Source organism: Ambystoma mexicanum, chromosome 6p (genome assembly GCF_040938575.1).
Source record: "Ambystoma mexicanum isolate Mex_15411 chromosome 6p, UKY_AmexF1_1, whole genome shotgun sequence".
Classification (NCBI taxonomy): domain Eukaryota; kingdom Metazoa; phylum Chordata; class Amphibia; order Caudata; family Ambystomatidae; genus Ambystoma; species Ambystoma mexicanum.
In genome coordinates this window covers 1,114,099,018-1,114,115,324 of record NC_090935.1, presented here as the reverse complement: position 1 = coordinate 1,114,115,324, position 16,307 = coordinate 1,114,099,018, and the positions used below count along the sequence as shown (strand labels likewise).

Sequence of the window (16,307 nt, the reverse complement as noted above, 5' to 3'; positions counted from 1 at the left end):
GCCGCGTCGTTGACCCCTAGGTGGGTAGCAGGCGGGGCTTCCTGATGTTTGTCCAGAGTTAGTTTCCCATGTTGTAGTTGTTCTGACCTGCACAGGACTGCCCTCGAAAGGACCGACGAGAACCGCCTCCCCTTTGGGGGGGAAGGCTTCAGTGTTATTTGTTGTAACGATTTAAGAGTCTCATGCTCTTTCTTGGCCATCTCCAGAGCATCGTCGACCGCTTTCCCGAAGAGATTGGTCTCTTCTATGAGTTTATTAACAAGGGAGGCTTGTGTTTCAGGGTTGAACCCCGAGTTGCGGAGCCAAGCATGCCGCTTGAGTAGTGTGCCCTGGGCCAGGGATCTGCCTGCTGTCTCAGCAGTATCCAGCGTGTTTTTGATTATATTTCAGATTTACTTGCCTGCCCTCGGCCAAGATGGTAAGAAGTCTGGACTTAGCGGGTTCAGGGACCTCCTGGAGACCCTCTTGTACGAGGTTCCATTGTGCGTCTGCATAAATGGCAATCAGCGTGGTGTTATTCGCTATGTGCGTGGTGTATGCAGCTGCCGAGGTAACACGCTTACCTAAGGCGTACAACCTCTTAGATTCCTTATCCGGAGGTCCCTCCCCCGTAACAAGGGGTACCCTTGCTCGTTTCCGGGTGGTAGGGACTACCAAGCAGTCAGGGGCGGCATGGTCTTTAATATATTGAGGGCCCGTAAGAGCTGGCCGAAATAGTTATTCCACTCTTGGATTCACTGCCCGGGTCTGAGCTGGCGTGACCAGGGAGGGGGCCAACCTTCTCTTAAGAGTTCAGGAGGAGAATGGCTTGGCTTGAGGGAGGTTTCTCTTTGAGAATGTCTTCAACAAAATCTTGCTCGGGTACCGCCTCCTGGGTGGTGATCTGAAAGTGCTCTGCTGCCTTCCTTAAAGTGGCATTGAAGGCCATTTGATCGTCTACAGGTGAGGCCTGGCGGGCCGGAGTGGTGGGAGGAGAATCCAGGCATAGGACATCAGTGTCCTGATCTTGCATGGGGAGCGTCCATGGCTCAAGTCTCCACTTGCTGGGTTCCTTCCTAGTTGTCCATGGCATATGCTTGGTCATCATGTTAGTCCTGCAGGAAGGAAGGGTCTTCTTCCTCGTCTTAGATATCCTGGCATGTGTCCATCTGGATTACATCTTCATGGTGGGCAGAAGCTGAAGGCTAAGAGTCAAGATTTTCCTGGAAACGTGAAGCTGACCCCAAAATAGAGTCTTCACGAGATCTCTTAGGGGAAGGCTGCTCAGAAAGCGAGACAATCCTTTCCAGACGGTCCATGCATCCTTCAAATTTCTCCCTGGTTCACTTAGATGAACCAGAAGGACCCAAAAGGTGGAAAAGAGTTGCTTCCTCTTTGGCGTCAGAATTTGTCACCAAGGGTGTTGGACGGAGGCTCCCGACTGTCCTCCTAGGATTTGCGAGAACTGGGGCGCCATGGCATGTCTTTAGACTCGTCTGCGGCACGCTCCATGCATTTCGACGCTATCTAAGGCGTCAACCCAACCGCGGAAGTAATCGTCGCGATACTATCCTCAATCTCTGCCGAATCGGCGTGAGCCAAAGGGTCAGCGGTAGATCTACCGCAGCATCAGAGGGCCTAGCGGTAGATTTTGCGCCTGTGGAAAGGCTAACAGGACTAAGGAATAGGTTTCAGGCCTACCAAGGCCTTAGGGGGAGCCGGAGCGTCGGATGACGACGCTTCGGCGTGTGAAACAGATTTAGAAGTAGTGCCCTTATTTTTGGATTTGCAAGACGCTGCTGCGGATGCGGGGAAGGCTGGTGATCTATCAGACCAGAGGATTCAGTCGAAATTTTCGGCGGTCCTGTTGGCGCGCTCACCTTTTTCGACTGAACCGTCGAAATCGGTGGTGGGGTGGTTTTCTTAGCGTTTTGTGGTTTCTGTATGCCCCTGACGCCGGGTGTTGTCCCCAAAGTGAGACTTAAGTCAAGCCTAGAGGGGTCAGGGACATGTGTGGCGGACCTAGAAGCGTCCGCCTCAAGGTCGATGACATCCGATAGGGATGTCTGGTCATCGTCAGTGCCCCTGTCACTTTCGGCGGGTGTGGCGTGGGGGAAGAGGGTTCTGCCCGTAACATACTGTACGCGGCCCACTGCTTTACATGGCGCTCCTTAAGGGTCTTAGGCCGAAGGAGCTTACACGCAGCACACCGCTTCTCGTCGTGATCTCGGGGTAGACAAGAATTGTGTGCTAGTCTTTCCACGGGTACCTGACCTGAATGTAGGTATTTAGGGCAGAACCTAAATGGAGTCCTTTCCATAGCAAAAGGTATAAACAAAGATGACCAAACCTACAGGGCAACGAGCGGGAAAGAGGAGAGACAGAACGAAAGATATGGCCACCCTGACCCCACTCTCCCTACTGTGTAGGCCGGCCTGAGGACCCGGCCACGTGGATGGCTCAGCTGCCGGATCTTAGGTGCCGAAATCCACCACCGTCGAAACTTCCCACAGTCTCCGTCAAGGTTGCTTGAATCGCTGTCGAAGTGACTAAAGGGGAAATAACCGACAAAGTCGGTATAAAGATAAACGCTGTCTCTTATGAAGAGCTCCGCTATAGGACGACCAGTTATCTGGGCGGAAAAAAACAAATTGAGGGACCTCAGGGCGTGAGGGATTTTGGGACACTACACATCACGATAGGGATAGTATTACAGACAAGCCTATGCCGACGTCCCCTTTCGGTCCCCGAAAGACAAGCCGCAATACTCTGCGGTTACCACTGGATGTTGGACCATATGCACAGCATGTGATTCTAAGCAGATTAACAAGCATCAGAAATTCTTTCCCAGTCATACATTTGCAAATTCCAATTTCTGGAGTTCAGGTAGATAACTTATTCCAGAGAGGGGCTTTACAGTGATCTTTCCAGCCCATTCCACTGCTCTTGTGGCCACCTATTATACCAGATGACCTGTTGCGAGGTAAGTGGCATGTGTACGATACCAGCCTTACTATATAGTGTCTGAAGGGGGTGGGCTAGTGACAACGAGTTCTATTCAGATGTGAGGGATTGCCATGCAACCATTTGTTGGCGATAGCCAGTTGGGATGCCCAATAGTACTTCTGGAGCCCTGGGACACCCATATGGCGCTCCCATACCATGCTGTAAAAAGTGTGCAATGACATTGTGAGCTGCAACCCGCACCAGAGCAGCTGTACTAGGGCCTGCCCAACTTGTGTAAAATTCTCCTTGGGCGGTGGGGCGGGGCAGTGGTGGGGGTGGGGGGGAAATCACATTCGGGGTGCTCTGAAGAACATACAAAAACCGAGGGAGAGTGGACATCTTGAACATAGCTGCATGGCCAAATAGGGCAAGCGCAAGAGGCTCTCATCAGCAATAAATCTACCTGTAATAAGCATCAGATTATTTTTAAAGAAGGCGTTTGGGACCCTCCCTAGCTAGATGCCCAGGTATTTAAACCACCAGCTAGACTCTTTGAAAAATAAATCCTTGCCATCCTCCCTTGTCTTTCAAGTCAGAGGCTGCTGTTCCCTCATCTGCACCTGTAGCCTATCCCCTGCTGTAAATATGACAGTTATACTGGATCAGATGAAGGCTGGCTTGACCATGTGGGCTTGAAAATTGACAATTTTGCTTTCAAGGTTGAATGACTCCAGGCTCAGATTGAGGAGAGTGGCAGAATCTCAGAATAGAGTGTGTGTGTGTTGTGGTGGACTTGGCCAGTGGAATAACTTTGCTGACAATGTTGGGGGGTTGGGGGGGACACAACATCTGAAAAAAGGTGCCCCAGCCAAATGAATGGGGACAAAATGGTATGCCATGAAAGTTGGGGGGAGGGGGAAAAAACATCCCTGTCCCCCCTAAAATTATGCCCATAGACTGGGCTAGTTTGGGAGATTAATGGAGTCCCAGCAAAGAATGAGGGCTTTAGGTCAGATTGCATAGCAATGACAAAAGCATTCTTGTTCCCCCGAAACACCTAATATGGAGATATGTATCGAATCGTTGAAAGTTGTTCTGCAAGATCGCCTGTTTTCAGCCCAACTTCTTGCAGAAACATCACCTGCCCCACCGCCTAAACCTGGTGAGCCTGTTTTCTCTGGAAACACGCATAGCCTTGATTTACGAGACCTGGATGTGGCCCTCTGTAGGGGGAGGGGGGGGAGAGACTTGGGTGAATTACAATGAACGAAAGCAAGAATCTCAATCTGCCCTGACTTGCCAGCATCTGTCCAGGCAGTTCTGTGTAATTTTACATCAGTTGCATGGTTTCAAATATGCTCCGTTATTTCCTGCAAAACTGCGAGCTATTTACAAAGATAGAACTCAGTCCATCGACCTCGTCCAATTTAAGAAAAAGCAAGCCTTATACCTCCCTCCTGGCCTCACATTCACCAGAATTTCCAAGCTCTTTGTAGGTTTGATAAATATTGTATTAGTGGCAGCATCCAGGGTACATTTCATTTAGTCAAATGCAGTCTGTTCATTGGTTCCCCTATGCTTGGATGATCTTTTCAGTTAACAGTCTCAGTGGCTCAGTTAATATTGCTAGATCGGGGATTAAATAGCCACAAAGTTCACAATATCCAAAACAAGTCTTGCCTTGTACAGCGATGCGGGAGGGCGAAACCGCCTTAATGTCCATCTTCTGAAGGTCTACCGACTCATTTCTTGGAAGAAAGATCCAAAGAATTCCACTTTCTTCTTTATGCAGCAACCTTTCCTCCACGTTACTGATCTAGTGACAGACTGCTCATGGGATTTCCCCTGCTTCAAGGTTCTCAAAATATTTGACAGCCTGGTTCTGTTGAGAATCAGCATTATACTGGTTGTTCAAGGTGCATGACATGGCTAGTTGCCTCAGGCATGCATGGAACACGTCCAATGACTCCTGGGCCACTTGACTAGTTTGACAACTGAAAGTGCTTGTAATCCAGGTCCACCAGAGGGCTGAAATGGTCCGTGAGAGACAGTTTTGTTGCCGCACAGGAACAATTACCTTCTAGCAGAGTTTTAAATATTTTGTGCACTGCCCCTTGCATAGAAGAGCAGCATGGACTTCATTGCTGCATCATCTGTTTTGCCGGTTGCTGTAAAGAACATGTCCAATTGCTCGGTCCATAATTTCCAACTGGGTTCTTGGGGTGCACCACGGACATCAAACTCAGGGATGAGGTACTCTTGAAAAACAGCATGGGCCCAGTGCTGTTAAGCTCCCGACGGGCATGCATTTCTGTGGGCCCTGCCTGCTTGCTGGGGAACATGCAGAGGATGACTAAACACCATCATCTTCATATTCATCTCCATCTCCATCCATGGCGCATTAATATCAGTTTGCATGTTATGGTCCTACAACCAGAGGCATGAACATGATCCGTTACACCAATTTCCTTGTTAGTGCAGTGTCCGTGTGATGCTTTAGGAGGTACACTTTCTCCTTTTCCTATGGAAATGTGGGTTTCTGAAATTCGGATTGAACTGTGGTGGTGTAGCAAACCCCTCACAAAAAAACATCGATGTGTGCACAGGACCAATTGCTACAAAGTAAAGGACTTGAGAGCTGCTTATCCCCTGAACCGACGAGTGATATGCTGGTCATTGAAGCATGCCGCCACCTCTTCAACGTGGCAAGCAGAAGCAGAGCATTGACAACAGCACTTCTATGTTCCCCCACCTCTATCATCAGTTATAACCTGTGAAGTGGAGCAGGTTCACAGGAAAACTAATGGAGTAAATTAGGGGCCTGGAGCGCAACTCCAAACACAAGCGCATACATTGGCATTGCCACGCCATAGGGGGAGGACATAGTTTATTACATTTCCATATATACGTCTTTCATTAGCAGCGGACATCTGCCGTCGGGAGCGTCCTCAGTCATCACACTCTCGGGTGCATGATCTGCGCTATAAGGAGGAAACCGTGCCAATATCAATTTCACATCTATGGAACAAAACTCAAAAGTGAGCATCTTTACCTTTGAGAAACATGCTCCTTTATAAATTAAATGTAAAAAACATTTTATGACTTTTTTACACAGCTCTTCATAAGGACCTCTCGCTTCTTAGCACTGTGATAGCTGTTATGAGGTTATGACACAGTTATTGATACTCAATTTATCGACCTCGAAGAATGAATGGCTGAGCAGGCGATGTCAGGATTCAAACTTGCAAATTGTAGGCTGGTTTCAGGTCAGAGAAGAGTGCTTAAATTGTGGGCTATCACAAAGGTATCAGATTCCCCAGGTATGCACTTGAATAACACTACAGTCAAAACATGTTTATGCTTTGCAATCACAAGAAATTATTTTTATTTACATCCTTAGCAGAAGGCATCCTTAATTGAAGGATCTTCGCTGTACTACTTGAATGCATTACTTCAAGTGCGTCACAAAAATGGCAACACAAGGTGTATGCTGCAAATACACATTCATATTGCTAAATAGTTTGGACAATACAGCGGCCTAAAAATAACACTCATTGCACAATACCAATGATAAGCAGTAACAGTGAGAAGTTAACTTAGTCTTGCAGGGGTTCAATGGTAAAAACAGGTGCCCAAATTGTGTCTGGAAATCACTTTGAAGGACAAAGCACAAGCCAGTTCCTAGAGACCATTAACCTTTACGTTTACAAGGGCAAACTAAATCCACAAAATAAGGACACATGGGTCCTAACAAACATCATAAAGTTAACCTTTAATAGAAGAAAGATGCATTTATTGCCTCGATAAGCAAACACTTAAGTGTGAGATCTAATATATATATATATATATATATATATATATATATATATATATATATATATATATATATATATATATATATATATATATATATATATAAAGAAAGCGCTGCACTCACCGTGACGTTTTTCTTGTGCCTCTTCTCTTTGATATGCTTATGAGCAGATGGTATGGACTCCAGGAAAGCATCACAGAGCTTACAGGTGTAGACCGCCAAAGGGTAGCGCCGAGGTTTCCTTCCCTGAAACACAGAGAAGGAAAACACCAACACTCATTAGCATAATGAAGCGATGTTATATTTGAAGGAGAACACCTCTAAAAAGGTTTAAAAAACCCAATGCATTCTTCACATCAATAGAAATCAGCAGAAATTGTGTTTTTTCATAGAGTAGCAAAATACCCTGCCTGTGTCAGAGGCAGGGCCTGAACGAAGCAGCAAAAGCTTGACCGAAGTTTCACTGACTGAGACGTTATCTACACAAAGCATAGAAATATATAAATATTACATTACTCACCGTAATCGTATTTCTGATGCTTGAATCTGCTTAGATTCACATGCTGTGCATAGGCCAACATCTAGTAGAAGCTGCGGGTTATTACAGTAGTTCTCGGAACTCGAAAAAGGGACGTCGACAGGGCGTGCCAGTAATACTATCCCTAGTGTGATGCCCACTGTACCCATGATCCCTCACGCGTTGAGGTCCCTCAGATAGTTATTTTTTTCTGACATGAGGTAGCATGAGGTGTAGCGCGAGTACAGTTGTATCCAAGCAGATACGTATCAGACAAGCTCATAAGCATCAATGCGCCTTCTCTCCGAGGGGAAGAAGGGTGGGTCACGTGAATCTAAGCAGACACAAACATCAGAAATACGATTACGTTGAGTAATGGATCCCTTCTGAGGCTTGTGGAATCTGCTTAGATCACATGCTGTGTGTAGATTAGCGAGTAGTGGAAGGAGGTGGATTGTGAGAAGGTTCATGAGCGAATAAAGGTCTTGAGAACCGCTTGACCCACTTGTGTATTTTGTCTTGGAATGGGTGTCAATGCAGTAGTGCCGAGTGAAAGTATGTAGCTGCCTTGCAAATACTGTCTAAGGGAACATTTGCAATGAATGCCAGAGTGACCCCAGTACCTCTCTTGGAGCGAGCCCTGGGTGTAAAAGGCAGTGTTTTATCTGATAGGGAATAGCACAGTTGGATACATATGACTATGCACCTATAGATAGCGTTTTTAGAGATGCGATCACCTTCTCTGCCTGGCGCTATAAAGCCAAACAATTGATCTGTTTTTCTTAGCGGTCTGGTCTTGTCTACGTACTAGAGGACCGTTCTTCTCACATCCACTGTGTGGAGTTTTACCTCAGCAGAGTTCTTGGGCTCCAGGAAGAAAGCCGGTAGCTCAATTGACTGGTTTACATGAACTTTGGAGATGAATTTAGGTGAGAATTTAGGGCGAGTACATAAAACCAGCTTGTCTTTATGTATAATAAAGAAAGGATCCTGCACTGACGAAGCTTGGATTTCACTAACCCTTCTTATGGAAGTGATAGCACTAAGAAGAACAAGTTACTTTCTTACCTGGTAACGTTCTTTCGATGGGATGGTCCGACGACGTATTCCATATCTATGACAGGTAATCACCACAGCTGTGCTGCTTCAGAAACTTTTTTCGGCGTCTGCGTCCTGCGTCGATGACGTTGATGCGCCATCGTCGAGGACCTCCTCTGACGTCCAACGTCATCCGATGTGATAAGTAGGACGCACAACGCCCGTAGCCTCAGTTGTAGTTTTTTCCCCCAGAACGTGTGACATTAGTCAACTGCCAGTCAGACACAAAGACTTGCGGAACGTAAGCTGCAATCGCAAAAGAAATTCTGCAGCGGGGAAGGTAGGGAGGGAGCGATATGGAATACGTCGTCGGACCATCTCATCGAAAGAACATTACCAGGTAAGAAAGTAACTTGTTCTTCGAGGGGATTGGGTCCTCCGACGTATTCCATATCTATGACAGACTCCCAAAGCAGTACCAGAGCAAGGAGGAGGGAAAGAATTTAGAATCAAAATTTAGAATTGCCAATCAAATAGAGCAAAGGACCGCCTTGCCAAAGGCCAGATCCTGTCCTCGGATGGAATCGAGGAAATAGTGACGTACAAATGTATGTACTGAAGCCCAGGTGGCTGCATCACAGATGTTGCGAATAGGAATACCCCTCTGCAGGGCAGTAGATGCAGCCATACCCCTGGTAGAATGGGCCCGCAAGCCAGCCGGTGGGTCCTTACCCGCCAAGCGGCAACACTCCGAGATGGCCAAAATAATCCAGCGAGACAAAGTCGGTTTCGTCACAGCTTGCACCAAACGCTTTCCAGCGTAACCAATAAAGAGTTGATCGTTCACTCTGACCCGGGACATGCGTGAAACATAAAAGCTTAAAGCTCTCCTAGGATGAAGCCTATGGAGCCTCTCCTCTTCCTTACCAGGATGCGGAGGAGGATAGAATGCCGGAAGAACAACCTTCTGGGCCAAATGAAATTCCGTGACTACCTTTGGAAGAAAAGAAGGACGAACTCTAAGGACAACCCTGTCCTTATGGAAAGCAGTGAAGGGTGGCTTAACTGAAAGTGCCTGTAACTCACTCTGCGAGCGGAAGTAACCGCAACTAAAAACACAGTTTTCAGAGTCAACAGCCTCAAAGGGCAAGAATGTAAAGGCTCAAACGGAGCACCCATAAGAAACTTAAGAACAAGGTTTAAATCCCAACCGGGCACCAGGAAAGGCGACGGAGGGAACACATTAGTGAGCCCATTCAGAAACTGTGAAATTAAAGGGATTTTAAAGTAGGAACACTCTTCAGACGAGCGCTTAAAGATGGACAGCGCCACCAGGTAACCTTTAATGGTACCCACTTGCAAGCCCCTGTGGGCCAAAGAAAGTAAAAAGGACAGAACCATGGGGATGTCACATGCAAAAGGATCCACATTCTGAACTCTGCACCAGTCACAGAACTTACGCCAACGGCACAGAGACTTTGTTGCTGGCCGTCTGGCCGAGAGCAACACCTCCATTACGTCTTCAGGGAGGTCCCAATCCTTATACCTCAACCTTTCAGAAGCCAAGCGTGAAGGTTGAGGGATCTGACCTCTGGATGGAGAACCTGACCCCCCCTCCCGTGAGAGCAGATCGTCTCGGTAGGGAAGACGACGTGGAGGACAGATGGACAAGTCGAGAAGGTCCAGGTACCACGTCCTCCGATCCCACGCCAGAGCAATGAGGATCATCCGGGAACCGAATTTCCGTAACCTCCGCAGCACTTGCGGGATGACGGGGACTGGAGGAAACGCGTACAGCAGTGGGAATGACCACTCCACCACGAACGCGTCTCCTAAGGCTCCTTTTGGAGAAAATTCCCTCGAGCAGAACCTCTCGCACTTCCGGTTGACACTGGAGGCGAAGAGATCCACTTGAGGGGTCCGCCAAAGGGCGAAGATCTCCAGGAGAATCTCCTGAGCAAACTCCCACTCATGAGAGATCGTGCTCTGCCTGCTCAGAGCGTCCGTCACGTTTTCGTCTCTGGCCAGATGAACTGCCGAGATCGAAACTTCCTGCTGGATGGCCCAGAACTCGAGCTGCATCACCTCCCTGCACAGAGGAAGTGACCCTGCCCCCCCCTTTTTGTTGAGGTAGTGCATGGCCACTGTGTTGTCCGTCAGTATCAGGACATTCTTTCCTCGCACAGTCAGCAGAAAAGCCTTCATGGCTAGCCTGACTGCCCTCAGCTCCAACAGATTGATATGGAGTCTGGACTCCGACGGAGACCAACGACCGCTGACTGTCAGCTCGTTGGCATGAGCTCCCCATCCCATGAGGATGCATCCGTCACGATCGTCACCTCCGGCCAGGGAAGCCAAAACAGAGCCCCCTTCATCAAGTTGGCTTTGACGGCCCACCACAGAAGGTCCAGGGCGACCGAGGGAGGCACCTGAACCGGGTCCGACATCCTGCCGGAGGACTGCGACCATTGCATCTTGAGTACCCACTGCAAAGATCTCATCCGCAGGCGAGCCTCTGGCACCAGAAGAATGCAGGATGCCATGAGGCCGAGCAACCTCAAGAACTCGAACGCTGGGAGCGTCTGGGCATGCTGAAACTTGTGTACCATCTGCTGAATGTGAACAGCCCTCACCTGGGGAGGAAAACACTGCCCCAGGGAAGTGTCGAGCACTGCTCCGATGTACTGGAGCCGCTGTGTTGGCGTCAAATGGGACTTCTTTAAATTCAGGGAGAAGCCCAGCCTGTGAAGAGAGTGGCAGGTGACGGACAGATGATCCAGGACTTGCTTGGGAGAGCTCCCCCTGATCAACCAATCGTCCAGGTAGGGGTAGACGTGAATCCCCCCTTGCCTGAGATGCGCTGCCACAACCACCATGAGCTTGGTGAAAACCCTCGGTGCGGAGGTCAATCCAAACGGCAGGACCCGAAACTGAAAGTGCAAGTCGCCAACCGCGAACCTCAGGTACTTCTTGTGCTTGGGATGGATCGGCACATGGAAGTAAGCATCCTTGAGGTCGAGAGACACCAACCAGTCCTAAAGCTGAAGGGCCTGGAGGACATGAGAGAGAGTAACCATCTTGAACTTGTCCTTTCTGAGGAGTTTGTTCAAACCGCGCAAGTCCATGATGGGTCTCAATCCCCCGTCTTTCTTTGCAATCAAAAAATAAGGGGAATACCATCCCTTGTTCCTCTCTACTACAGGCACCAGTTCTATGGCGCCTTTCTCCAGCAGGGCTTGAATTTCCTGCGCAAGGAGTGGATCCGGACTCTGCAAAGAGGTTCCCCGGTGGATTGTCGTGAGGCCTCTGCCGAAAGGGAAGACAGTAGCCGTGGGTTATGATCGCCAGAACCCACACATCTGAAGTAATGGCACGCCACTCTACAAGATGCTGCGCCAGCCTTCCCCCAACCGCCGAACCATGGGACATGGCCTCATGGCCTCATGACTGAGTGGTAACGGCTGTGGCGTTACCTGAGGGCAAAGAGGCAACTGCCCGAGTGGCCTTGGCACCACGGGTACCCTGTCGTCCACCTCTGGTACCCCTGTGTTGGCCTCTTTGACTGCCAGCTCCTCTCGCTTTACTGAAGGACGAGTAATAGCGAAAGGAACCACCCCTCCATTGCTGTCCCCTAGGACGAAAAGGTGGAGATTGGCGAACGGCAGCACCCAACGACTTTGCTGCAGCTTTGGAGGTCTGCAACCTCTCAAGGCTCTCGTCAGTCTTGCTGCCAAAAAGGTGTTCACCGTCAAAGGGCATGTTGAGGAGCCGGGACTGCACATCAGGCGCAAACCCTGACTTCCGCAACCACGCAAATCTGCGTATCACGGTGCTCGCCGCCATGGACCTGCTGACGCATTCAGCCATGTCCAAACCCGACTGAACGGACTCACACATGGCATCCTTACCATCCTGGACCATAGCAAGGAAACCATCCGTTTGGTCCCCTTAGGGAATATGTTCAGCAGCTAACGCAATGCAGTTCCACAGAGTGTGTGTGAAACGAGACAAGGCACATATGGAGTTGGCCGCCTGAAGCGCCATCCCCCTGAAGAAAACACTTTCTTCGCCCAGCCATCAAAACGTTTGTCGTCCCTATCAGGAGGGATGGTAGGGTACGACGCCTGCTTTGCCGGGGCCGTGGCCGCCTGCACCACCAAACTCTCCGGAGTGGGGTGCCTGGTCAAGTAGCAGGGGTCGCTACTGGCTGGATGGTATTTTCGCGACAAGGACCTGCCCACCGCCGGGAGACTCTCCGGAGCAGACCAGGCTGCCGCCACCCTTCTCTGTAGAGCCATATGAAACGGCAGTACCGGGTCAGTTGGGGGACCAACATCAAGGATGTCCATGAGATCATCCTGCACAAACTCCCCTGGGGGAGCAGACCAGCCCAAGTACTCGGAGACCCTAGCCATAAGGCGCCGGTACGAGGAATCGGCATGAGAGCCAGGCTCAGGCCTACAAAACTCCACCTCCGGAGAGGTGTCCAGTCCACTGGCATCATGCAGTGACTGCCCCAAATCATCAAATTGGCTATAGCCCCAGACCATCTCATCTGGAACCGGACTAGGAACCAGGCCATCAGAATCCTCATCCACCTCCGAAATATATTCCAGGTGGCGAAAAGAAGGCACCCGAGAGTGCTTGCTCTTAACCAGAGCCTTTCTAGGGGGTTCCTCCGTGCCACGGGGTACCTCCGACACCTTGGCCTCGAAAGGCGTCGAGGGCGTAGAGTGAATCGGCACCGGCGTCGAGAGAACAAGCATCGGCGCCGAGAGGAGCAGCGTCGACGTCAGATGCAGCGCCGCCAGCATCGACAGTCCTCGAAGCCGGAGCTCCGAGCGTGTCCTTCGACGACCTGAGCGTCGACGGCTTCGACGACTTCCTCGGAGCCGGAGCCTCAAGAAAGCCTGTCGACGCCCTCGACGCCTCAGGCGTCGATGTCTTCCTCGAAGACATCACAGGTGCACACGGTCTCGAACCCGTCGAGGACCGGGACATGGAACGGGTACATCGAGAACGAGTCCCCTTGTCCGAACGGGACCTCTCCCGTGACTCGTGCTGACCACTCTTGCAATCGGTGTCTCTTGACCTGTCACGGCCGACCCCACTCGGGGGCGCGGACGGCTTAGTACCCTGCGACTCGAGAATCGCCAGCATTTTCTTCCCGAAGGAAGCCCATTCCTCCGGCGTCGCACGGCTGGTGGGGTAAGCGACGTGCCGGGCACAGTCCTCAGAAGAGAACCTGGAAGACGACCGCTGTCGGCGCTTCCGAGAATGCCTCGAAGAGGCCGAGACCGACTCCTAGAAGGAGACCCACAAGACTTCCGACGACGACGCGGAGAGTCACCTCTCGAATCATCCGTCGAAAGCCCCGCAGAATTCGACTTCCGGGGCTTGGACACCGACCTACCGACAACAACTTCTTACGTTCCTGTAAGGCTTTGGACGTGTGCGACTGGCAGTCGATACAGTCATCCGTGTCGTGGGCCTCCCCGAGGCACCAGAGGCAGGCGTCGTGCGAGTCCGTCACCGACATCTTAGACCCACACTCCCCAAACTTCTTGAAGCCCGGACGCGGGTTCGAAGACGAAGTAGAAGACATCTCCACAAGAAGGATTATCTCACAAAAACGAACAGGTTCGAAGAACCGAGAAGAACAGAACTCCAAAGAGTCGAGGCGTAACCGAGAATCACGAAGCAACACGTTCGTGGAAAAAAACTAAACTGAGGCTACGGGCGTCGTGCGTCCTACTTATCACATCGGATGACGTCGGAGGAGGTCCTCGACGACGGCTCATCGACGCAGGACGCAGAAAAAAGTTTCCGAAGCAGCACAGCTGTGGCGATTACCTGTCATAGATATGGAATACGTCAGAGGACCCAATCCCCTCAAAGGCAGTCTTATAAGTCAGGTGTTTGAGATTAGACTTGTGCATAGGCTCGAAAGGGGGTCCCATGAGTTTAGCGAGTACCACATTGAGGTCCCAACCTGGCAGTGGGTTACAAATTGGAGGGTGGAGACTCTTTATCCCTTCCATAAATGCTTTCATGACCAGCACTTTCCACCATGAGACCTTATTATGGGAAGAAGTGTAGGCTAACAAGGTCGCCAGCTGGACCTTTAGGGAGTTAAACACTAACCCTGCATCTAGCAAGTGGAGCATTATAGTGAGAATGTTAGATGGAGTACATTCTATGAGGTTGATGTGCTTAGTCTGGCACCAAATTACGAATCTTCTCCATTTGTAAAATTAATAGTAACTAGTGTTTGGTTTTCTTGATTCTTCCAAGATATCCATGCATCTTTGAGGTACATTGAGATGCCTGAACTCTGACTTCAGGAGCCATACTGCCAAGTTCATGGAGTGTGGTTGAGGGTGCACTGTTAATTCCTGGGTGAGTAGGTTGTACTCGCATGGGAGTTTGATTGGATCGCACATCGCCAGTTTGCGCAGATGTGGATACCATGGTTGTTTTGTCCACATAGGAGCAACTAGGATAAGCGTCATCTGTTCCTTGTGTAACTTGTTCACCACCTTCCTCATGAGGAGTTGGGGGGAAAAGCGTAAGCAAATTTCCCTGACAAGCTCATCCATAGGGTGTTCTCCTTGGAGCCTGGCTGGGGGAACCTGAACGCGAAGTCTGGGCATTGACGGTTTTCACTTGTGGCGAATAAGTCTATAGTTGGGAAACCCCATTGAGAGAAGGTGTTCTACGACTCCTTTGTGTAGACACCACTCGTGTTCCTCTGGTAGGGGATCTCTGCTCAACGAGTCTGCTAGAGCGTCGAGTTCCCCTGGAACATGTTGTGATGACAGGAACATTTTCCGGCTGAGTGCCCATTTCCAGATTTTTTGTGCAAGTGTGGACAGATTTGGAGAACGTGTACCCCCCTGCTTGTTGATATAAAACATTGCTGTAGTGCTGTCTGTTAGGATCTGCATGACAGTTTTGTTAAATGGAGTTGGAATGCCTGAAGTGCTTTGAATACTGCTAGAAGTTCCAGCACATTGATGTGGTTCTGAGCTGCAGTGTGAGACCACATACCCGGAGCTGTGTGGTGAAGCTAGTGAGGGACCCCCCCCCCCGCCAGTGAGACGTCCATTGTGACCGCTGCCTGCATCTCTGGGTCGTAGATAGGTTTTCCTTTCGTTAGGTTTTCTCTTATCCACCAGCGAAGATTTAGTACAAGTGTTGGCGAAACGACAACTAGATTGTCCCACTGACCGTCTTTCTTGAGACCACTATTTTGCCAACCACTTCTGTATGGGACGCATGTGCAGGCACACCTGAGGAACCAGGTAATGCAAGATGCCATCATGCCTATTAAAAGCATTGCGTTGCGCACCCTTATCTGACGGACGGTCTGGTATTTGCAGTAACAAATGTCTTACTCTTTTCCTCTGAAGGAAATACCAATCCTTCCTCTGTGTTTAGGACAGCTCCTAGGTACTGTTTTGAAGTGCTTGGCACTAGGCTTGATTTTTTCTCATTGATGGGGAAGCCCAATTGAAAGAGGAGGTTGATTGTTATTTGGATGTTTTGGCTGCAAATCAGAGGTGATTCCCCTGTTATGAGCCAGTCGTCCAGGTAAGGGTACATGGGATTGCATCCCTGCGCAGGAGCGCTGCCACTACCGCCAGTACCTTTGTGAATACCCTTGGAGCCGAGGCTATTCCAAAGGGCAGCACTTTGAATTGGTAGTGCTTGTTCGCTATCTTGAAAACGCAAGAATCTTCTGTGCGCTGGGAGCATTGAAATATGAAAATAGGCATCTTTCATATCCAGTGTTGCCATGTGATCCCCTTTTTTAGTAGCGGGATTACCTCTTGTAGTGTAGTCATGCAGAACTTTTGTGGCTTGACATCCTTGTTTGCGGGGCGTAAATCTAATACAGGGCGCATTGTTAGATCTTTCTTTGGCACAAGGAAGTTGAATAAATACCCTTGTTTACCTGGTTGGCTGGGACCACTTCTATGGCGTCCTTTAATAGAAGTGTAGTGATCTCTT

The 16,307-nt window shown here is 49.7% G+C and overlaps 1 protein-coding gene across 3 annotated transcripts in view; it reads right to left on the bottom strand.

The window, feature by feature from the left end:
* TUT7 (terminal uridylyl transferase 7) overlaps positions 1-16,307 on the bottom strand; it is a 2,420,963-nt gene that overhangs the window by 2,196,179 nt on the left and 208,477 nt on the right. For all 3 annotated transcript variants that reach the window (XM_069625717.1, XM_069625718.1, XM_069625719.1), the window contains one exon: positions 6,863-6,985. In XM_069625717.1, coding sequence (XP_069481818.1) covers positions 6,863-6,985 — 123 coding nt within the window. The remainder of the gene's footprint in view (positions 1-6,862; positions 6,986-16,307) is intronic.